Source organism: Nicotiana tomentosiformis, chromosome 11 (assembly GCF_000390325.3).
Source record: "Nicotiana tomentosiformis chromosome 11, ASM39032v3, whole genome shotgun sequence".
Lineage (NCBI taxonomy): Eukaryota > Viridiplantae > Streptophyta > Magnoliopsida > Solanales > Solanaceae > Nicotiana > Nicotiana tomentosiformis.
In genome coordinates, this window is record NC_090822.1 from 20,554,681 (window position 1) to 20,579,325 (window position 24,645).

General features: G+C 36.1%; 1 protein-coding gene across 1 annotated transcript; it reads right to left on the reverse strand.

The window, feature by feature from the left end:
- Nucleotides 1-425: 425 nt before the first annotated feature.
- LOC104102101 (uncharacterized) lies at nt 426-9,825 on the reverse strand. Its single transcript, XM_009609723.4, has 5 exons — nt 9,231-9,825; nt 4,072-4,225; nt 2,160-2,368; nt 1,293-1,466; nt 426-815 (listed from the first exon to the last, which is right to left on the reverse strand). The coding sequence occupies exons 1-5, from the start codon at nt 9,450-9,452 to the stop codon at nt 729-731; spliced, it is 846 nt and encodes a 281-aa protein (XP_009608018.1). The 5' UTR covers nt 9,453-9,825; the 3' UTR covers nt 426-728.
- Nucleotides 9,826-24,645: the final 14,820 nt, after the last annotated feature.

The window sequence follows — 24,645 nt, forward strand, 5'->3', positions numbered from 1 at the left end:
AGAGGATTTGAATGGGGAAAAAAGTTAAGAGTTCGAGCCAATGTGGATCTCAAATTGCGGAAAACACCACGATAAAGAGATCCAAACCACCTGCTTGCCAGCAAGCTACTCTAATTAATTGGGTCCACATTTCAACTAATTAAGACAAAGAAATAAAGCACAAATTTTGAAAGGACACGGTGTACTGATCTCCTTCCTACTTTTATCAAATTGGTGTGCTGATCTTAAATTCTTAATCCTTTACATTAAATAAGGTACAACGTCAAATCAAAGAAATTATGTTATCAATGTAATTTACACAGGTGTTCAGCAGAGCATATAACTGGGACCCAAAAAAACAGGAATATTAAGGGAAGGGGGGAGGGGTGATCATTTCAATTAACCATTAAACAGCTTTAATAAGCACCTATAGAAAAGAGCGAGTATCGAATTGAACTTAATCCTAAAAGCATGCCAATTGTGTTTCAAATAGTTTATTATCATTAACAAAAGACCAGAATAGTATAAACTTCTAGTCTAACTAGAAGTACCAACAGAAAAGCAAGTAAAACCATGTCTATAACTTACTTGATACTACAGCTACCCTTAGGCTTATAACAGCACCAGGTGGCTTCAACCAAGCAAACACAGATTCTGGCTTAGTATCATCCCCCAGAATCATGCGCTGCCTCTAGTGATGGTAGGACATGACCATTGCTATCCTATCCATTTTAAGGACATAATACACATTAAAAGACGTCCGGATGGAAACGCCCGGGGATAGAGTTGCTTTGTTGCGCCTGCTTGAGATGCATCGATAGCGCATAGTTATTAACCTGATCACACAGAAAGGGCAATTCACTTAATGTCATATATGAGAAATGAGGTGGGATAGAAAATTAAAAATAGAGTCAGGAACCCAATAAAGCAACTCACCATTGCTGGCAATAATCTCTTAATAGCATTAATGTACCAACCGAACTCTTAATCACATAAATGTATCAACATACTTCCAGCTTCCAGGGGGGGAACTGAAGACTTTCATACTTCCAACATTTATAATGCATGCATCTATGCACATACAGAAGTACAACTATTTCTTAAAAAAGGAAGTTTCTATGTTTGGAAGCCAGGAGGAATGTGCATTCTACCCCTTTCTATAGAGGAAAGCATGCTTGACAACCAGATTTTAGTCCTCATTTCTCTTTTCAAAATTTTATCTTTGCTCCCGGATTGCACAAAGCACGTATAATAAATATGAAACCATGAAATGAGTTACGAAACTTCATGAGATCTAAATAGGGTAATCTGACCTCAAGTGTTCTCAGCTGCTCCTGGTACTGAGCCACCAACTGCTTCAGCTGATTCACCTCATGCCCTCTATCCTCAAACTCCTTCTGACGCTCACGTTGAATAGCAAATGCTCGCTTCAAAATAGAATTCTCTTGAATAAGAGCTTCTACCTGCTGCTTGAGCATGTTGTTTTCCTGAATAATTAAATAACTATGAATATATAGATAATTTTTCTTGAGGAAGCATAACTATATATGTATAGATATGGACTGACATTTTTTCTTCTTTCCCTTTTTTTGGGAAATGGCAAGTATTATTGATGTCAAAAGCCAGCACTAAGAAAGTGGAAATAACATTTTTCCTTTTAGGTGCACAACATTTTAAAAGAAGTGGCATACCAAAATAAGATCATTAGCCTGGAATAGGAATACTTAGTGCATCTCCAGCCCCAACCCTCACAAACACTGATATGTGGTGCTTGGTTGTTGGGGTGATCGGAGAGGGGTGAGTGCCTATAAGGAAAGAACATTACTGATCTATACTAATAGGCTAATAGCCAGACCATGAAAACATTAATTCCTCAACCATCTAAACATATTTGATGTTCACTTTACACTCTGGAGGATCCCACTTTTAACTCATTTCATATCTGCTTTCAATATTTTTATGCAACAATTGATGTTGCTTCGCAACATCTACACATCCGATTGAGGACCTTCAAAACAACTGTATACCATGTCCATAGTAAGTGATAGACAAATGAAGCAAATAAAAACAATGTAGACCAGTTGAATCAAGTGCAGTGGTATGGCAATAAAAATAGAAGAAAAAACAGACGGAATGGTGTTAGTGGACAAAATAAAGTTAATTAAATATTTCTAGACCACCTGCTGGACATCGCGAGCTGTTTCCTCTTTTGCGCGGGCACAAATAGACTTCTCCAAGACTTCAAGAGCTCGTGAAGCACGGACTTTAGCATCATCTATATTTGAGGCACTCATCATCTCTCTAACAAACAGCTCCACCCATTCTGTACTCTCCATGTGCAGTTCTTTTCCTGTCAATGAATCTTCTGTAGGTATGGGCCCACCATTACCTGCACCAAAATGTGTAAAGGGATGGTGTCTACCAGTATAAACAGACTTGTGCCAGTGAACTTCTAAGACATCCAACAAATGTGCTGATACACCTAAGGAAGAACGGTGAAGTATCAACAGAGAGTGAGCTCAGAGGAAAATCACTCGTCATTTTCAGTATGCATGCAATAAAGTAAGATTGGTAGCAGTTTTACTGCATTGTAAATGGAGTCTGCTCCTGGATTTTTCAGGTCCCCCATCTTTCTCACAGGGTCTTAAAGCACAAAATTACGAAGTAGTACATCCATGGCCTCAGCTCACCCAGTTAACAAAAACAAGCGACCAGAGCAAACACGAGTTTCAGTCTAGTGTCAGGGTCATACCTTAAGGCCAATTGAAAACAGTAGAGTGCTTCTGAAGAAACAAGACATTTCTCTTAAAATCAACTAAACAGTTAACCCATGATCCAAACATAACCATTCTAATGAATGAACAGCATGTTGGGCTTGAGTGGACTCTGATTGCCTCAACATTTTGACAAATCAGACTTTAAGTCGAACACAAGCAAACAGAAGAAATTTTTAAATAGCTACTCATTATTTCTTTATACCTATGCAACCACTTCTCCACCACAACCAAAAATTAAAGAAGTGAGTAACGACTAAAATTCAATAAATATAAGTATGCATCAAAGTTAGTAAGTAATAAAGTAGTGCAGATATTTACCCTAAGCAACTGTGCAAGTATTAAATTTGTGAAACAGAGTCAAGTTAATAAGTCAGTAAGTGTTGACCACAGCCGACTAAATTATCCAATTAAAGAGAAAAGAGAATACTAGCTACACGGCACTTCTAGTAAAAATGGTAAGCAGTTTTTTACATGCACAAGGTAAGCTCGGAATACTAATTGCGATATACAAAACATATCACGAGAGGCGAGCTGCCAGGATCGTGGCTTATACATTTCAAGCAAGTGAAAGGAGCAAACAAACATCAGATTGGACAAGGAACAGGGTTTTAGACTGATCAATGGAAACATCACATAGATTAATAGCCTGTTTGGCCAAGCTTCTAAAATCAGCTTATTTTGAGAAGTGTTTTTCTCAAAAGTACTTTTTAAAAAAGTGTTTTTGGTGAGAAGCAGTTTGTGTTTGGCTAATTAATTTGAAAAGCACTTTTAAGCAGTAATTAGTGTTTGGCCAAACTTTTGAAAACTGCTTCTAAATGTATTTTTCTCAAAAGTGCTTCTCAGAAAAGTGCTTTTGGAGAGAAGCTACTTTTTTCTGCTTCTCAAAAACTGCTTCTGCTTCTCCTCAAAAGCACTTTTCCTTCCAAAAGCTTGGCCAAACACCAAAAGTGCTTTTGGCAAAAAAAGCACTTTTGGCCCAAAAATAAGCTTGGCCAAACAGGCTATAAGTGAATAGAATGCTACAAAACGAACATCTACGGGAAGGCGAATTATACAAACTACACATTCAAAATTATGAAATGTCTTTATAATTCTAATCACATAATCACTTTCCCGGAAAAAAAAAAAAAAGCAAATCGGAATTGTCTTGTTTCACAATGATCTTATATAGCACGTGATTATTGCACACAAACAAAGGATGCCACAAAAGAAAGTACTTGATGTCATTCCCCAAGTTTCTATCAAAACAGATTCAGAAGGGAAAAAAATAAAACATCCAATGTCAATCAATAAGAATCTACATATTGATGTTCACCTTGAGTTAAGATCTGGCTGCCGATCTCCTGGGTAGCATCAGATCTTCCTGTGAGGGGCCCCAGATTCTCAGCAGACCCCAAGCGAAGCTCATTTAGTCTTTTGATGGCAGAATCCAGATCATCACCGCATTCTTCCAGTGCTCTCTCAAGCAACTACAAAATTCCAAATCTAGGTTAAATTCTCCTCTTTTCAGGGTAAACAAAAGTTTGACCAAGAAAAACTGTAGGAAACTATGCCATAGAACTTGATACCTAGATAACAGAAATGTGTCAAGAAACTAAAAGTAGCTTTTACAATTCAATGCTATCAGAATCCAAATCAACAACCTCATAGAATTGTTTTTTAAAACAGAACCACAAAAGTTAGATCCATCAATGATATCACTAAATGAAAATCATCAGACAGCATACCATTTCTGGATCAATCGGAATTGATAGAAATCCTCTTAGAATAAAACAACGATCACGAATTTTAGATCCAAGTATCAGTATTAGTAGAAGAAATCGGAGGGAAATTCTGAAATAGCATCTGCGAGGAATCATTGACTGAAGAAAATTTAACGCCTCTAGTAGGAATAAGATGAAATGTGTTTCTTTTATTCTCTATACCTGCATTCTATTAGGTAACAACGCTTGGAATTAGGTAAAAGTCAACATACACATTATATATGACACCTATCAAGAATAACCCGGAAAACGTGCACCTCTTTAATTCTTTTAGAAGTTGAAAGGTATTTGGAGTGTTGTAATAATTAGTTCTTTTTTCAGACAATCCAAAACCCTGTTACGTTACAAAAGCAAAAGCCTTTTTTCTCTCTTCAAGGAAGCAGTAACCTTTACCAAACTGATGATCCGTAATTGGTGCTGTCCGAAGATGTCCCTCTTTTCTTTATCAATCCTAATATGTGCATTTGAACCTAAAGTTGGTGGGTGAGCTAATTCTTACAAGATTTCATCAATTCTAAAACACTTTCAAAAACTTTAATCACACTGATCAAGTGACTTCCATCATGGATGCTCTAACTGGATACATATTTTACACTTCTCCCACAAAATTACTTGCAGAAGACAAATAAATTACGACAACAGCCATAATGACAATAATAAGAAGATGGCCACCTTCATTCCTGGTATTGTAGCAAATTCACTCTGTAGTTAAAATACAATATCACTTGTGTTCCTTTTCCTAGAGAATTTCTCTTTTTTTTTGTTAATCCGAATCAGATATTGCATGCTTTACAAAAGCTTTCCTTCTATAGTTGGGACTTAGGGAAATAACAGCAAGAGCGGATAATACAAAGAGATTACTACAATCCCTGCACTAAATTTTATCACCTAACTCTTTATATCCTCAAACATAAAATTCTTTACACTCAAGACTTCTATAGTCACAAGACTAATTTTATAAGGGACTTGTAGTCAGTATTAAAGCCATTGATATTTTGCAGCCAATATATCATTCGGATCTTTTTGACATTGCCCTTCATCCCCTTACTTCCCTTCTTAACCATCCCATCATAGAGACGGGAAACTTCGCTGGGTATTTTGCAGTTACACTTCCCGTAAGAGCAAAGACTACCTCAGATGGATAAGCCGCAGAAGAAAGCATAATAGTGACTTGAGTAATCAGCAATTGATATAAGATTAAACTAATTATCATCGTAACTTCGACAAATCTTTTAACTAAAAGGGAAAGCAACCACTACAAATACAAAGAAAAATAGAAGTACTATCAACCTAATTAGCATGATTGCAGCATAGTCTAATTTTAGATGCATATCTATTTAATTCCCAAAAACAAGAATTGGTTATAAATAAGACAAGCAAGGGGTTGGAAGGATTTAAGAGTAATTACAGCAGTCATTGGATAAATTTGATTTGGATCTCGATGGTTATCTATTTTTAAAGACATTTCCATTGAATCAAAATGTAAAGAGGTTGCCAAGGAAATTTGAATAGAAGAGGTTATTGTATTTGTGCCTCAGGATCAAATTGACGAACTATAAGGATTTAAGAGTAATTATACAGGAATAATGATTGTTGAGAACACTTACTTCAACGGCATAACTGTTTTTATAGCAAGTTAAACAGCATAACTGTGTAAGCTATTATGAACGATATTTCACTAGTTTACAATTAGGGATTTGAATCTGCTCTGAAGTGCTCCTCTTTTTGATAGAGTATCAGAAGCATGCTTCCTCTAGTGATTAAAAGTTCAAATATACCATTTATAACACCTTTTAAAACCTCAGGTAGCTAAGTAAGTAAAACAACAGCCTGTGCGCGCAACCAAGTTCAAGTAAAAATAACAAAAAGTTGATAGGGAACCATCCTAAAGTACCCTCCTAATTGTTTGACATGTTAAAGCTTACTTTAGTAGTATATAGGATATAGGATAAGATTACTTCATAATTAGCCTATCTAAAGCAACTACAAACATGATGTTCGTGGTCTACTGAACGATACCTCAAGGTCGAGCATGAAGTAGACACTTGGCATTTTCTTGAAGAATGGAACTCCTCATAAATCCAATAAACACGGGCAGAATTGGTACCATGAGTTGAAATCGAAGATCCTATACCATGAACTTCACCAACTCCATCAACTATGCCTCAACCCCAAACTAGGTAAGTCATTTATATGAATTATATGTATTCGTTCACTCTATTAGGCCCATTCATTCACTACATACACTATATACGCAAAAACCATCGTGGTGGTCAGTTACATCCATATTTTAACATGGTCAGCTGGTTTTGCATTTGTTTTTACTTTCCTCAATACAAATTGGTCCACTTTTCTTCGTAGATAAGCAATTGCTCCACCTTGATTTCTTACATATTTAATGATGCTAAACCATGTATTTAACCGCACTATGAACTAAAAAGAAGTCTAGATGAGCCCATAGTGGATGTCGTGGTAACAAAAGCTCAAGTCACATCAACTTTTGCAATCCTACATAATGTTACTTTAAACTGCTCCCCCATGGGATTTTTTTAAATCAAAAATCCTTCGTAAGTTTTATTTTAACACTTATGAGTATATGTAAACCCCCATCTTTTTCCTTAAGGCTAAAATAAAGGACTTGCGGTTTTTCAACTTAAATACCTTTCCGAAAAATGTTCTTCTACTTACTTTACAGGAGACTCCATAAATTCACTCTTAAGATTTTCTGATGTAGCGTCAATATAAAATTAAAGAGAGAGAGAGAGAGAGAGAGAGAGAGAGAGAGAGAGAGAGAGAGAGAGAGAGAGGGTATTTAAAAAGTCCATCTCAAGAAGCTACTAGTGAAGATCAGCCAATAGCAACCATGCTAGTAAATTTCAAGATGTATCTAAATTGTTAAAGCCAATAAAAACGATAACGATATCTTCCTACATCTGGTTGTCCCTTAAAGGAATTTATATCTGCACGAGCCACGATTTTTTGCAGTAATCTATTAACATCCTAAATACCCTTCACCAAACCCTACTGTTTAAACTCAAAAGTAAACCACGTTCCTGATAAACAACTAATTCGTAAACTTAAACGGAACCAAAATCATGGATCTATACATGTTGTGCAGGTTTGGGAAAAAGATAGAGGCTCAAGCCATGTTATTAAACTAAAATGCAGAAGTAACTACAAAAGACACGGTCTTCACATAAACTTGATACATAGTTCGAAAAATAATACTGTATTTCTTTTAACCATCCACTGGAAGTTACTTTGATATCTCCTTTAAGCGCCACCATGAATGCAGCACACATTTATAAATCCCCGTATTCAACTTGTATGTCCTTGAATATTTCCAACCCATATGACTATGCATTTACATTTAGTCTTACGAGAAACAAAAAGTAAGCAAGTGGTAAAACTAAAATTTCTGCTTGCAATGTTATGGTCAAACTTTGATCAAGATCCATGGTAATGCTAAATTCCACTAAAATTCGTGTCAAGGAAAATAACCATTGTACTCAAACAACCAATAAATGACATGACAGATGTTAACATTAAACTAACTCTCCACATATGTGTTAAAAGAAAGAAAGCTGATAACATCTGGGCATCTGGTGAGGAAAGACAATGATGCAGTTCTATATTCCAATAGAGCAACTAAAATATTGTGTCCAAAGCACTTAACAAAGACAGCAACTAGATGCATCCTGTCAAGATATGGCATAGACAGATAACAAATGTCTTCTGTGCGTCTACAGAATACAAATTACTAACCACATAGTATGTTGGAAATAGAACCATAATATCTTTTTGAAAATACATTGGAAAGCTGTTAACTAAAATAAGAATAGAAAATTATCCTTTTTCTTTTCAATCAACAATCCCACTCCAATACAATAAAAATATAAAGGGAAGCATATTTATGGCTGACAATTCCAAAACAAGCTGAAATTTCAAATAAATTGCACTGTGATTGGTAAATTACTTAATCATTTCACTAAAACCCCGCCGTCTACAAAATCAAAAGCCAATTTCACTAAAACAGAATAGATGATCAATCTTTTCATTTTCAATGAACACTCCCAGACCAATACAACTATGATTATAAAGGACGGAAATTTAAAGCTGAAATTCCAAACGATTTCTAATTACTAAATTACTTTTTTTTTAATAAAAAAAAAAAATTGACTTCTGGAAAAAGAAACCTGTTTGTCCAAATGAACTGCGCAGCAAATTATTTGATGCCCTCAAACTTCAAAAAAATCACTAAAAAGCTACCATCCACCACATCAAAAGCTAAATTAGCTAGAATAACTATATCCAATCACCCCTATTTTTTCTCAATCGGGATTTCAAGTACAATACACCAATGGAAAGATTTTTACAGCTAAAAAAAGACCCAAACAAGCTACAACTCAAATCAGTTGCACAAAAAATAAAAAATTACTTAATAAGTAGATTCAAATAAGAAAACCTGTCTGTCCAGATGAATTGCACCGCGACCTAAAAAACTTCGAAAAAATCACCGTAGTTATCAAATAAGCTTTCTTTTCTTTCATTGTTTTTCAACATTTCCAGTTCAATACAACAAAAAGATTAACAAAGCGATTCTCTTTACAGCCAAAAGCCTAAAACTTCCAAAACAAGCTGAAACGCAAAAATAATTGCTCTGACATTATTAAATTACTTAATTAATCAAAATAAAAACAAAAATTTAAACCTGCTTGTCCATATCAGGGAAGACCGATAGGAGATGATCGATCGCCGAGGATGGAGTAGAAAAATAATTAGCGGCAGCAGCGGAGGATCGCGGCGGCGAGAAAGAAGACGGAGAACAGCGGATCCTCTTCGGAACCGGCGGCGAAGAAGACGGCGACGACGACGATGACTGCAAATCTTCGAAGAAATTGGATCTCTTGCTGCCGCACACTATAGCAGACATGTTGTGCCAAAAATCAAAATCCTCTCAACAACAACAATTCTTCTCTCACCGTCTCGCTCATGCAGATTTCAAATTTAACCAATTCCAAGAAGAAAAAAAAAAGAACAAAAAAAATTCAAATAAAATTAAATAAAAGTCAAAATCAAAATCAAAATCAAAATCGAAATCGAAATCGAAATCTCATTTGTTCACTATATATATAATTAGGTTTTCAATTTCTGTATGAATATAAGTATCTAACTAAATGAATTTCTATAATCTATGTTGTTATAAAGAAAAATATATAAGTATCAGATAAAATAAAATAATTAATGTTTTTTTCCTTTGTTTATCTTTGTTTCCATTCTCTCTCGTGTTTTTATGAGATAAGGCTGGGTTTGCAATTGATTGATTGTGTGAAGAAAGAGGAGATGCGGGGGAGATAGAGTGACAAAGAGTTTCAGTATTTTTAAAAGAAGGACTAGTTATGAGATGCTACGTGTAAAATGGTGGTGACGTGGAGGTATATAATCTGTTGGAGGATGTAGCTTCTAGTGAAGGCTGTTAGCGGTGTTACGTTACGAGTTCCATCTTTCTGTTACGTTATGGCTGGTAGTTGAGCGAGCGGTGCCGGTGGCTTCTTCTTTCCTTTCTTTTAAGTTGTTCTTTCCTTTTGCACCAAAATTAGATTTCTATTAAATAATGTTTTGATAAAGCTAGTTTTACAAACGGAAAAAATATTAAAAGTTTTTATATTACTAATAATTTTTAATCTATGATAGCATTTAGATAATTACTTAATAATTAATTAATCGATAATTACTTAATAAGTGACCTAATTATACAAATAATATTGACATGAAAAATGCATAAACTTAAAACTTTAAAAATAAATATTTCCTTTTAAATAATTCTTTTCCTTTTACCTCGTGCTTCTTTTTGGCCAAAAGAACTTTTTTTAGCAAAAGTAATTTTTCTCTAAAGTTAAAGGTGTTTGACCAAACTTTTAAAAGGAAAAAGTGTTTTTGAGTAAGACAAAAGTAGTTTCTCCCTAAAAATATTTTTTTGAAAAACACATTTGAAAAGATATACTCTCTCCCTTTCAAATTAGACGATATACTTTTCTTTTTAGTTTGTTCCAAAATAAATGACACATTTCTAAATTTGAAAATAATTCAAATTTAAACTCTTAATTTACCTATTTTACCCTTAATGAGAAGCTTTTATAACCACAGAAATATCATGGCTCCGCAAAGCTTTTACTCCTTAAGGTTTTAAGACCATAAGTTTCAAAAGTCTTCTTTTTTTCTTAAACTTCGTGTCGAGTCAAACTACATCATCTAAATTGAAACGGATGGAGTACTTAGAAGTACTTTTTTAAAGTTTGATCATATACTAATTGTTGCTCAAACTTACTTTTCAAATTAATTAGCCACACATAAACTGTTTTATCACCAAATGTACTTTATTGAAAAATACTTTTTAAAAATAAACTGTTTTAAAGCACGACTAAACGTGCTATAAATTTTAATGGAACTAGTATTGCAAAAGACAAAATGAGGCATTTAGTTAGTGGTAGGGGTGCTTATCGGGCGGATATTTATACTTAACGGTTCGGCTTATCGATTATCGATTTATAAATATAGTAATTTGCTAGCGAACCAATAAGATATCAGACGGATTGGTATCGGATTAGCGATTATCAGACGGTTTATCGCTTAAATCAAATAGACAATAAAAAGTAGAGAACTAGAGATAAGGAAAAATTTAGGTCCAAATTTATTTATATAATATTTTCTAGTTCATGTGACATGCAATATGCAGTACAAGGGAGACTAAATAAGTACGTGGTATGGATAAAAATATTTGACAACTCAATTGAAAGAAAAAAAAAATTACCAGGAGAAAAGTTAGTTAACTAATGCACAAATAAATCTCCTTCTTATCTCATAGAAAAATCCATATGACATGCAATCCATGTCTGACCAAATCCATGTTTGAACTTTGAAGAGTTGACTATTGAGGGAGACGATTGCTGCCGGTGTTGAATTGAGAAATCGGTGATTTAGGGTTTCAAGTAGTACTTTATATATATAGGGGAAAGTATAAATTAACGGTTTATCCGATAAGAAAATTGAGTAATCCGTCCCCTAACCGTTAAGCCGTTAGTTATAAAATTTTAATTTATTCACCAACCATTACCCTGATACGCTGATATCAGCAAACCAATAAACCAATTTTACGGTTCGGTTAACAGTTACGATTCGATTTTGTACAACATAATTAGTGGGATAAGGATTAATCTCGCTACAAATTAAGGATTATATTTAGCCATTGTTTCGTTCAATATTAGCTAATACATACTGATATAAGTTAATTTTGGATTACTAAATTTATAATCAATGTGGGAGAAGCTATTCCTCGATAAATTTGAGGGTGTTTGGCTAAGCTTATAAGCACTTTTCGGTTTATCTACGTGTTTGGTAAAGTTAAAAGTGCTTATAAGTCAAAAATAAGCCAAAAGTCATAAGTTGGTCACCCCCAACTTATAAATTTTTAGCTTATAAGCACTTTAAGTTTGACCAAAATTTTTACCATTTTATCCTTAAAATATTCCTTTTTAGAACAAAACTCCTACATCGATACTCACCGCCTCAAGTATTTTTTTCAACCTAACCCCCTTCCCCCCCTCCCCCGCCTTTTCAAATCTGCAATTATCATTGACTATTTAAGATAAGCAATTCTCTATTCCTTTCCATATTTATATCTATGTGATTGTGTATTAATCTTTGAACTATATGTAATAAATGAGGTGCATTAATCTTTGAACTGCATATCAAATTTTTGGTGTATTGCTTTCTAAGTATTATGGTGATGAAGACAATGCTTGTTTCTCTTCAAATATTTTGTCCTATTTAGGTTTTTTTTTTACTGATAAATTTTTGTCAATTTATTAATTATTATAACTTATGATTATATGCTTATCATAAAATAAATTATATTTATCATAAATTATATCTTATCTAAGTACAATTGTATTTAAAATAAAATGACAAATAGAATATTTTGTATTTGAATCGATCTGGAATCTAAAATTTTGAATAAATTATGCCCTTATAAATATAAACAGTTCTAAAGTTATTTAAGTCATTTTAACATAAAAAGAGCTTATCAACACTTTTTTATCAAATACTGCAACAACTTATTATCAATTTCAGCACTTGCACCCAAACACATAATTGCTTATTTATTAAATCAGTTTCAGCACTTAATGCTTATCATATACTTCAAAACAGCTAATCCAAACGGGCTCGAAGTCAATAAAACGGCAATATTACCCCTCAAATGCCTTATTCATTTAATTCATGATTAAAATTGAAAATATAATTTTATCCATGTTATAAATTTCAATTATGTATGTCCATTCATTATAGAATTACTTGGCGAGCAAGCTAAATAATTAGAGGCTAATGTAATTATAGGAACTAGCCCAGTTACTATGAGACTATCTAGTTAGGATCAAGCTATAACTTGGGGACCAAACTCATTTCTTCCTATAAATAGGAGGTTCCCTTACCATTTTTAAGAGACTAAGAAAAAATTATTAATTATCTCTCTAAGTTGTTCTTTTTTTACTTTGTTTTATATTATTTCATAACACGTTATCAGCACGAAACCCGCTACGAATTCATACTACTATCACGTAGCTAACTGAAAGTTATTCACCTCGTATTGCACTCAGTGCTTGAAGAAATCAAAAGGGATTTGCTACTGGTTGGCTATACAATTTTTATCTACGAAACCCCCTTATGGAAGAAGAATAAAAAAAAAATTATTGTTTCTTTGCGCTCATACCTAAGGTATACTACTCTTTCCTTGTTGTGCTCTAAGAAACCCCCTTAGCTAAAATAGTTTTCTTTTTTGATTATTTGATATTGGGACATCTATAGCTATAAGAAAGAAACAAAGATTTTCATAACGTATAGCTTTCCCCCAGTTATCACTACAAACTATTTGCGGTGAACATTAACTTTTTCATTGTTATATGAATATATTTTATCTTTAAGTGTCTTGACTCTGTTTCATTGGAATTACTTCCATATGGTACCAATTTTGTATGGTTAAATGTTCCTCATCTTTATCCTGATATCTCATTATACAATTTAGTTACTGTGTTATATCATATATGCATCAGCATCTGTGCTTGCCATCCTAAGACCCTCCCGTCATTTTTAATTCTTTTACTTTTGGAGGAACATAATTTTTTTGGTTTCTGTCTTGCATGGATGCTACAGTGATTTTTCTTTTACCAAGTTTTTAACTGTATGTTGTTTAATATTTTATTAATTTTAGAAATGCCAACTGATTTATAATATATATATATATATATATAATAACTGTATGAATAATTAGCTCCCTTATAATGTTATTAAAAGTGTTTATTGAACTTCTAAGACCTATTAGCAGTAAGTGTACATGGCCCTTAATATGAGATTGACTTTTGACTTTGAAACTCATAGCCAATAACATAATTATATTGCTCTATTGGTCAATTACTCCAGAAGCTTAAGTGCTTTGATGCATCACCTCTTCTCATTATATTTTATGTTACAATTACTAATCAAGCAATCAACTGGTAGTGCGGTTTGTTAAGTTGCAAATTAGCAACATAAAAAAAATTAATTTCTTGGTATAACTATAGTTAATGTAAAATTATTTGCGCGTCTGTTAGAATTTATGTGAATCTATTTAACTTGATAATAATTTCACTGTCACGACCCAAAAACTGCATAGTCATGATGACACCTAATTTAACCCGCTAGGTAAGCTAAATAAAATCAATACAACTCAAATCAGGTAATAAGAGACGATGGATAAGATAATTAAACTTTCTATACAAATCCCAAAGACTGGTAGTACAAATCATGAGTTTCTAAGACTTGAAATTTCAAAAGTTGAATAAATACATCATCTATTTGAAGTTTACATAAACAGATTAGCAAAATCTAAAACTACCAAGGGCAAGTGACAACTATAACTGGAACACAAGTACATCTTCAATGCCAGCTCCCGCCATACACAGCGACTCCAGCTCAAAATCTGCACGCAAGGTGCGAAAGTGTAGTATGAGTACAACCATCCGCATATACCTAGTAAGTATATTGTCTAACCTCGTTGAAGTAGTTATAAGGCTTTTTAGTTAAAAGATACTCACAATTATAACATGTGCAGTACTAGCAACAGAACAATTCTAAAATATAACAAAGAAGCGTACAAGAACAAATATGTGAAGCACTATAATAATCACCACAAGAAATCACTATAGTAAATTCATAACTTTCACAGTGTGAAAAATGTACTCAAGATATCAAATCGAATAGCACATCGGTACCCCTCGTACATTTATCTCTCCCTCACCGAGCATAAGTATAATAGTACCAACCATGTGAAAGAACTGCTAATAACAATAATGATAAAATGGGAGATACACAGGTAGCCATATCGAACAATGCAGTATATATGAGTAACAATAATAGACTAGGTAGAAGGCATGGAAGCAATGGTATATTTTAAGGTAAAAGAACATAGATTTCACTAACTAACATGGTAGAAGGCTTAGATATAAGTATACGAACATGAAGGAAGGCATGATCCTATAAGCTAAACATGGAGGCTTATACGAAAGTGCAACAAAGGAGAAACAACATGGATGTAGATATGACAACAATAAGCAAAGCATAATATTTGCAAGTTAAACAGGTAGAAGGCATGAACAACACAACAACAATTGAGACAGAAGATAAAGACAAGACAACAATGACAAGTCACATAGAAAACATAGGTGCAACAGTAACAACTCAAGGTAAAGGCATGAATGTATACACAATGAAAAGATATCATAACATAATACATGTCTCTCGTCCTCGCCTGCGCGGAAACACCCTTCGTGCCATAAATACATGATAATGTAAAAATATGATAATGTAAATGAAATGGCACGACATCATCCTTCATGCTTTTACTATCATCCTCACATGATAATGTAAATGGAAACATGATAATATAGATGAAATGACACGGTATCACCCTTCATGCTTTTACTCTCATGCTCACATGATAATGTAAATGAAAACATGATAATGTAAATGGAATGGCACAACATCACCTTTCATGCTTTTACTCCCATCCTCACATGATAATGTAAATGAAATGACACGGTATAACCCTTCGTGCATTACCCTCTTCCTCGCATGATAATGTAAATGAAATGGCACGGCATCACCGTTCGTGCTTTACACTCTTCCTCACATGATAATGTAAATGCAATGGAAAGGCATCACCCTTCGTGCTTTACTGTTCCTTACATGATAATGTATATGCAATGGCACGATATCATCCTTCGTGCTTTACACTCTTCCTTACCAAGCATATATATATCAATGACAAGAAAGGTAGGAAACATGAATAACATCAATGAGAGTGATTAAGTGAATATTTCAAATGAACACCAATCACGACTTTCAAAAAAATAACAATTCGATAAACCTCAAGAACCTCATTGTTTAAGTATTTCAACAAGCCTCAAAAGTGATCTTCAACTCAAGTATAGAATCCAATATCGCAAGAATAACGGTCATAGCGATGTATTAGTGATTAAGCATAATGATGACTGAATTAAATACATCAATAGTTTCACAAAATTCCATCAAATTTTAATCAAGTTATAATAAGCTAAATCATGGTTTCTAGCATTAAATTCCACATTCTTAGTAGTCTAGAAGTCAAGTGTCACAACCCAATTTCTCCTATAGGCCGTGATGGCGCCCAACATTGTCGCTAGACAAGCCAACGGTGAACTAACCATGTATTTATTCTTTTTAATAATTTCAAAGTAGTTGGTTTTTATTTATTAAGTAAATGAGAAGTGAAAAATTTGATAAAGTAAAGCGTAAACTAATAAAAGAGCAAGTACGGCGAAATAAATACTCAAAAGCCATCAAGTGTCTACTAGCATATTTCCAAGACTCGGTGTCACAAGTGTATGAGCAACTAATAGAATATACAAAACACCTATGCTACTGTCTGAAATGAGATAGACAGAAAGTAAATACAAAAAGAGAGAGGCTGCGAGTGCTGCAATTTCACAAAATCCCATCAAATTTTAATCAAGTTATAATAAGCTAAATCATGGTTTCTAGCATTATATTCCATATTCTTAGTAGTCTAGAAGTCAAGTGTCACAACCCAATTTCTCCTATAGACCGTGATGGCGCCCAACATTGCCGCTAGACAAGCCAACGGTGAACTAGCCATGTATTTATTCTTTTTAATAATTTCAAAGTAGTTGGTTTTTATTTATTAAGTAAATGAGAAGTGGAAAATTTGATAAAGTAAAGCGTAAACTAAAAAAAGAGCAAGTATGGCGAAATAAATACTCAAAAGCCATCAAGTGTCTACTAGCATGTTTCCAAGATTCGGTGTCACAAGTGTATGAACAACTAATAGAATATACAAAACACCTATGCTACTGTCTGAAATGAGATAGACAGAAAGTAAATATAAAAGAGAGAGGCTGTGGGTGCTGCAGAACGGACTCAGAGACCAGCTCACCACCATGCCTCAGGATAACGGGGGTGCGCACCTGAATGAACACCAGATGCACCTGCCTCAGATCTTGCACGATTAGTGCAGAAGTGTAGCGTAAATACATAAACAACATGTACCCAATAAGTATCCATTATAACTTTGAAGAAGTAGTGACGAGGGGTCGACATTGACACTTACTATGGGCCGACAATAAAATATAGAAATTTTAGCTAGGCATGGAATATGTAAATAATAATAATAACATAATAGCAAGCAGTGAATAAATGATTCTTTAACTGATAGTAAATTCTAAAAAAAATCTCCAACTAACACATACTAACTCCAAATCAATTTTGGGCCAATAAATAAATTATAACCTCTCAAAGTCATGAAAATCATATCAAGTGTATTCGGGCTCCCAAGCATTAACACCCACGATTTATGCTGAGGTTGTACGGACTGATCCAGAATAATATGTATACTGCCGAGGGTCGACCGGCACGAACCATAGATGCATCTATTATACTGCCAATGTGTTTGGCCCGCTCCACAAGAAAAGAGAATACACTATGAACATCCGATTTAAGAGCTATCACAAGACTAACACACAAAGGAGGCATAATTTCTACTAACGGCCAGGTAACCCGCCAAAACTCAAAATAAGTGAAATTCGGTCTTTACGAATCCTTTATCAAGTTTCAATATAATTTAAATACTTAAATTAACAAGTAAGGTGCAAACAATACAAGTATTTCATGATTTGGGATCCTAAACCTACCCGGACTTAAGCATGATTAGTTTAGTAGCTACGCACGGACTCTCGTCACCTTATGCATACGTAACCCCCACAATTAGAAGCAAATAGTAATTTAAAATACCTACGGGGTAAATTCCCTCTTACAAGGTTAGGCAAGAGACTTACCTCGTCTCAAAGCTCATGCACTTTCCGGCCCATGAATTCACTCTAAAGTCTCAACTTGGTGCCAAACAATTCGAAGCTAGCCAAATATTATATAAATTAATTAATATACACTCAAAAGTTCATAATTTAGCTATTAGAGTGATTACCCAACCCAAATTGGATGATTCTTAAAATTCACCTCCAGGCTCACGTGCTCGGATTCCAGAATTTTTTAAAGATAAATGTTACCCATAACCTCACGAACTCAAATATATAATTTGTATCTAATTCCATAATCATTTTCGTGGTTAAATTCTATTTTTATTATAACCTAGGTTTTCCAATTAAATTAATAATTTCTCCAATTTATATGTTAAGAATCTACCCAAAATGCATGTATTAAACTCATATTATTTAGAAATTGCTTACCTCAAAGTGCTAGGTGAAAACCCCTCTTCAAAGAGCTCTAAAATCTCCCAACAAGTGAATGAAATGAGCCCAAAAAGCTAAGTCCCGACATTAAATGAACCTCACTGCCCCAACGATTTTCACTTCTACGGACCTTGAGTCGCACCGGCGATGCCGCACCTGCGGAAAATCCATCGCATGTGCGGTCCTCATCCATCTTGGCCAAGTCTTCTTTTGCGGAGAAGCATGCGCACCCGTGCGTATGCTTTTGCAGAGCTGGTCCACATCTGCTCGCGCCTGCGAAAAGTTGCCCGCTCCTGCGAACCTAGGCCTTCTTGGCCTAGCCCGCACCTGCGACCATCTTCCTTGCACCTGCGTGCTCGCAGGTGCGGTAAGACCTCTGCTTCTGCGACCACTGGACAACCTGCTCTAGGCTGCTTCTGTGGTCGATGGGCCACTTCTGCGAGGTCGCACCTACGGGTCAAAACCTCACAGGTGCGAACGCACCAAAACTGGAGCACCAACAGCTCCCCCAAGTCCAAATTCCGAGTTCGCTTCGAATCCATTTTGCATCCGGGGTCCCTAGGGACCCCGTCCAATTACACTCACACATCCAGCAACACGGACCCGCTCGCACGATCAAAACACCAAAATAGTATCTAGAAATATGAATCGGACGCCAAAACGCATGAATCGAATTATGAAACTCAAAAACTTCTAGAAACACTTCCGTGCGTCCGATTCCTTCAAATCAACTCGGAATGACGCCAAATTTTGGGTGCAAGTCACAAATCACCGTACAAAACTATTCCCAGTATCTGAATCCTAATCGGACCTCGATAACACCAAATCCTACTTCAAACCAAATTTAAAGAACTTGAAAACCTTCAATGTGCCAACTTTCAATATTAAGCGCCGAAACGCTCCAGGGTTATCCAGAACCCAATTCGAACACATGCCCAAGTCCAAAATAATCGTACGAACCTATTGGGATTGTCAAATCCCGATTCCGAGGCTGTTTACTCATACCATTGACTCAAGTCAAACTTAACCATTTTAAGCCTCTATTAAGGAACTAAGTGTTTCGATTTCAATCTGAACCCTTCCAAACCCGAACTAACCACCCCACAAGTCATAAAATAGTAAAAGCATATACGGGGAGTCTTAATTAGGGGAACGAGGATCTAGAAAGTAAAACGACCAATTGAGTTGTTGCATCAGGGAAGACATGAAACAAGAAGGTCACGTAATTCTACAAGGCACAATTAATCATATAATTTACCCCTGAGCATGATTAACCCTGGAACATGCATATACGCTCGTCACCTCATATATGCATCACCCCCGCATGTAGAAAACAATGGCAATTAGTAGGAAAAATCCCCCTCAACAAACTTAGGTAAGACCCTTACCTCGAACAAGCTAAATCGATACACTGGAAGCTCTATCTCGCTCAAATCATCCCCCGAACGGCTCGGGAAGAGCCAAAAACAACTCAAAATTATCAAACAATGCCATAGGAAGCAAACCCAATCAATAAAGGTCGAATCTTTACACATTTACTCAAAGTCAACCAAAAAGTTAAACCCAGCCCCCACCTCGGAACTAGACAAAACTCACAAAATCTGACAACTCATTCAATTACGAGTCCAAGCATACTAATTTCACTCAAATCCGACTCCGAACCGATGTTCAAATCCCAAAAATTCACTTTAGGAAAATTTAGACAAAACCCCCCAATTTTTCTTTTAAAATCATAATCCAAATGCCAAAATCGAATATAGACTCATGAAATATAATCAAAACCAAGTAGAGAACATTACCCCAATCCTTGTGGTGAAAATCGGCTCCAAAAATTCCCCAAATCCGAGTTCCCCACCTCAAATTGTGATAAAATGACTCAAGGTCCGAAATAAGAGTACTTATAACCACTGAACAGAAATATTGATCGCAATCGCGGGAATCCCTTTGCGATCGTGAAGCACAAATGCTACTGCCACCAGATTACACTTCGCGTTCGCGGCACATTCCTCGCGAATGCAAATTCACAGCTGGCTCAGAACTTCGCGAACGCGGCTCCAACTACACGAACGTGATGAAGAAGGCCTCCAGCTCTAGCTCCCAGGTCACACTATGCGACCGCGATCCCTCATACGCAAACGCAAAGCAGACTTGCCCCAACTCTACGCGAACGCGATCGACTTGTCGCGAACGCGCTGAAGAAAATCCCATCAAAACTCCGATCCGAGGTCAAATACGCAAAAGTCAAATTTGGTCAACTCTTCCAACTCAAAGCTTTTAACATGAGAATCCTTCTTCCTAATTGATCCCGAATCACCTGAAAACCAAAACCAACGATTCATACAAGTCATAATATGTCATATGAAGCTACTCAAGCCTTCAAACAACCGAACAGAATGCAAATGCTTAAAACGACCGGTTGAGTCGTTACATCCTCCCACACTTAAACATACGTTCGTCCTTAAACGTGCCAAGAGTCGTTCCAAGGCATCAACACATACCCGGGGGTAATCCCACGCCCCCGCTCCATGTAAGCATGCCAACACAACATAAATGGAGATCCTTATTTCAACCTTAGTCCGCAAATCTTAGAACCCAAATTTCCAACATCCGAAATTCATTACAAGACCCGAATCTCACATCTACATATTGTATAAGTCTGAACAAGCTATATCAAGCCATAACCATACCCAAGATGTAATCACGTGATATATCACATTACTCAAATACTCACAAAAATAACTGTTGACCACCATTGCTGGCCAAAAGCAAATCTGGTACCGGTAGTAACCTCATATCAAATAAAACCTCATTCAAAACCTTCCTACACTGCCGATGATGAAAGAAACACGTAGAATATCTTAACCACTCATCTGATCAGTAAGACAAGAAGATCACTCGTCCGACTAGGGCCATTGCCCAAATTCTTAGCGGAGATATGGTATCATTCTTCCAAACATTCCTTATCCCAATACGATGGTGCAAATCTCAGGTCTAAAAACCTCATCTCAGCCAATACAAGCAACCTAACCAAAAGTCATATGGATCCCCCACACAATGCAATCCCGTACACCAAGAAGTAATAATTCAGATATGGCAGATCATAATAAGAAAGTTAAATAAGAAGGATAAGCAGGCAGGGAAATTTTAACATTTTTCTACGAACTATTTTCAACAAAGTGAAAGCAAAATACACAAAATAAGCATAATGAGTTACATCTCATCGCATTACCGTTGCGGCGCGCAACCCAATCCAATCATATCAATCCACACAGGGTACCCATCGAGCCATAATGCTCGGGCTCACTGATCACATGTACGTCACATCAAGCACGATAGAGTGCAAATAATATAACTATAGGAAGATAATTAGGCATAAACAATACTGAGAAAGTGTCACGACCCTAAACCCGCAATAGGTAGTGATGGCGCCTAACGTCACTGCTAGGCAAGCCAACAGTGAACTACCAACTTAATTGTTGATTTTATTATTTTTGAAATCATAAACCTTATTAGATAAAGAGATCGATGCATCTAAAAATTGTAGATACGTATGATTTAAGTAAAATACAAAGTAAAAGTATCTTAATGGTAAGCAAAATCATAAACAAATTCTAGAACATCCCAAAATCCAGTCTCACAAGTGCATGAGCATATAGTAGGAAGTACAATAACAATATAATATCTGTCTGGAATACAAGATAGACATGATAATGTAAATAATCATGATGGAGACTCCGTATGCTATGGATCGTAACATAGGATGCAACTCAGCGTGAAATCCCCGCAATAGCTGCACCCTTGCGCCCAAAAGACCACCAGAAATATATATACATGTACAATAAGTGCAGAAGTATAGCATGAGTACTTAAATCAACTCGTACCTAGTAAGTATCTAGCCTAACCCCGGAGAAGTAGTGACGAGGGGTCGACAGACACTTACTAGTGGTCTAATAAATCAAGTATAGTAGAAAATAAGCAAGTATGAGGTATGGTAAATCAACAGTGTAAACAAATATAGGTACGTGATACGATCCTCCTCTGAACAGTAAACACAAGTTTTCAAATATCGGTTACCTTCTCAACTGGAGTATATATAAAATGGTCCCCACCAGATAGGTCATCATAACTCAAATCAGGAAAACTCATGGAGACAATGGCTTCTTGTCAAATGTTACGTACGATTCTGCCAAGGTAAACGGCCCGATCCTATAGGAGTGTTTTATAGAAATGTCGAGGCGAACGACCCGATCCCATAAGAATGTGATACATGATACTGCCGAGGCGAACGACCCGATCCCATAAGAATATGATACTGCCGAGGTGAACGACCCGATCCCATAAGAATATGAAACATATATCCTGCTGAGGCGTATGACCCGATCCCATAAGAGTGTTGTTGAGCCGTTCAGCCCAATCCCATAAGAGTATTTTTACAAAAATACCGAGGCGAACGGCCTGATCCCATAAGAGCGTGGTACATAATACTGCCGAGGCGAACAACCCGATCCCATTAGAATAAGAAGCTTTAATGGGTCCTTGACCCCACTCACGAATATACGTGTGAGTTATGAATTTTAGGAAAACTTTTTGATAAATACACACAACGAGGAGAAATCCGTAAGGGAAGTACAATTTCTACGACTAACCAAGTAGCTCGTCGAATAACTAAAAAGCGAGTACGATACTCTACGCGAGTCTAGTCTCAGGATAAATGTAAATTAAAGCATTTAAACAGGCAAGAAGGACTCAAATAGTACAATTTAAACATGGCGTGAGTCTAAGTCTACCCGTACATAATCAGAATCCTAGCTTACATACGGACACTCGTCACCTCATATGTGCGTAGCTCCCACAACATGTAGCACATAAGAATATAACACGTGTAGGGTAGTTTCCCCCTAACAAAGTTAGACAAGAGATTTACCTCGCTCCAAAATTCCATAACCGGCTCCAATGTCTCTCTAACTCCTCGACTCAAAACTAGTCAAACAACGTGCAAATCAATCAAAATATACTCCAATGCTTACAATTTAACAATTTATAATGATTTCTAACTCCGCTCGAAAAGTAAACAAAGTCAAACCTTGCCCACGTACCCGAATTCTGAAAAGTTTCGAAGATAAACATTATCCATAACATTACGAACTCAAATATATATTATTCTCAATTCCATGTCCAATTTCATGGTAAAAATCCAAGAATTCCAAATTCTAGGTTTTCTTCAAAAGCTCCACAATTTCTACAAAATTTCATGAATTTACAAGCCCAAATTCGTATATTTAACTCACAACTTGTAGAAATTACTTACCTCAAGATTGACGATGAAAATGGCGCTCCAAAATTGTTGCAAGGTCGGCTCTCATGGAAGAAATAAAATGAAAATGAGCCAAACCCCCGTACTTAAGAAAGCATTCTGCCCAGCGATTTTCCACATCTGCGGAACTCTTACACTTTGCAGCTCCGCTTTTGCGAAAGCTACTTCGTAGGTGCAGTTACTCCCTAGGCGCCAGCTTTCTACTTGTCCGAACATTCAATCTCAAATGCGTATCCACCTTTGTGGAAATCATCCTCATCTGCGGACTCCCCAGCTCGAGCAGTACTCCATACCTGCGCACCCATGACCGCACGTGCGCTTCAACAACCGCACCTGCGATCTTCCAGTTCCATTCCAAATTTCGCTTCTGCGCCTCTCCCCCCGCAACTACTAGCCTGCAGGTGCGGTAAATTCCTTGCACCTGCGAATCTAGCCAGCCTCGATCTCAACCGCTTCTGCGACCCTTGGGCCGCTTCTGCGGTCTCGCACGTGCGGCCATAACCTCACAGGTGCGATCACACCAGAGGCCTTAAGCTTCAGCAATTCCTAAAGTCCAAAACTCGATCCGATTCCAATTCAATTCGCACCCGAGGCCCCCGGGACTCCATCCAGCCATACCCTCAAATCCTAAAACATGATACGGACTTAGTTGAAGCCTCAAATCACGTCAAACAACGTTAAAACTGTGAATCAATGATCAAAACCTTTTTTTAAACTTTCAAACATTCAAACTTCGACGAACGCGTCTGATTCATACTTAAACATTCCAGAATGACGCCAAACTTTACGCACAAGTCATAAATCACAATACGAACCTATTCCAAGGCTCGGAATCCCAAACGGACATCGATAACATCAAAATCCATGTCAAGTCAAACTTAGGAATTACTAAAACTTCAAAATGCCAACTTACCAAAATATGCGCTGAAATGCTCCCGGACCACCCGATACTCAACCCGAACATATGCCCAAGTCCGAAA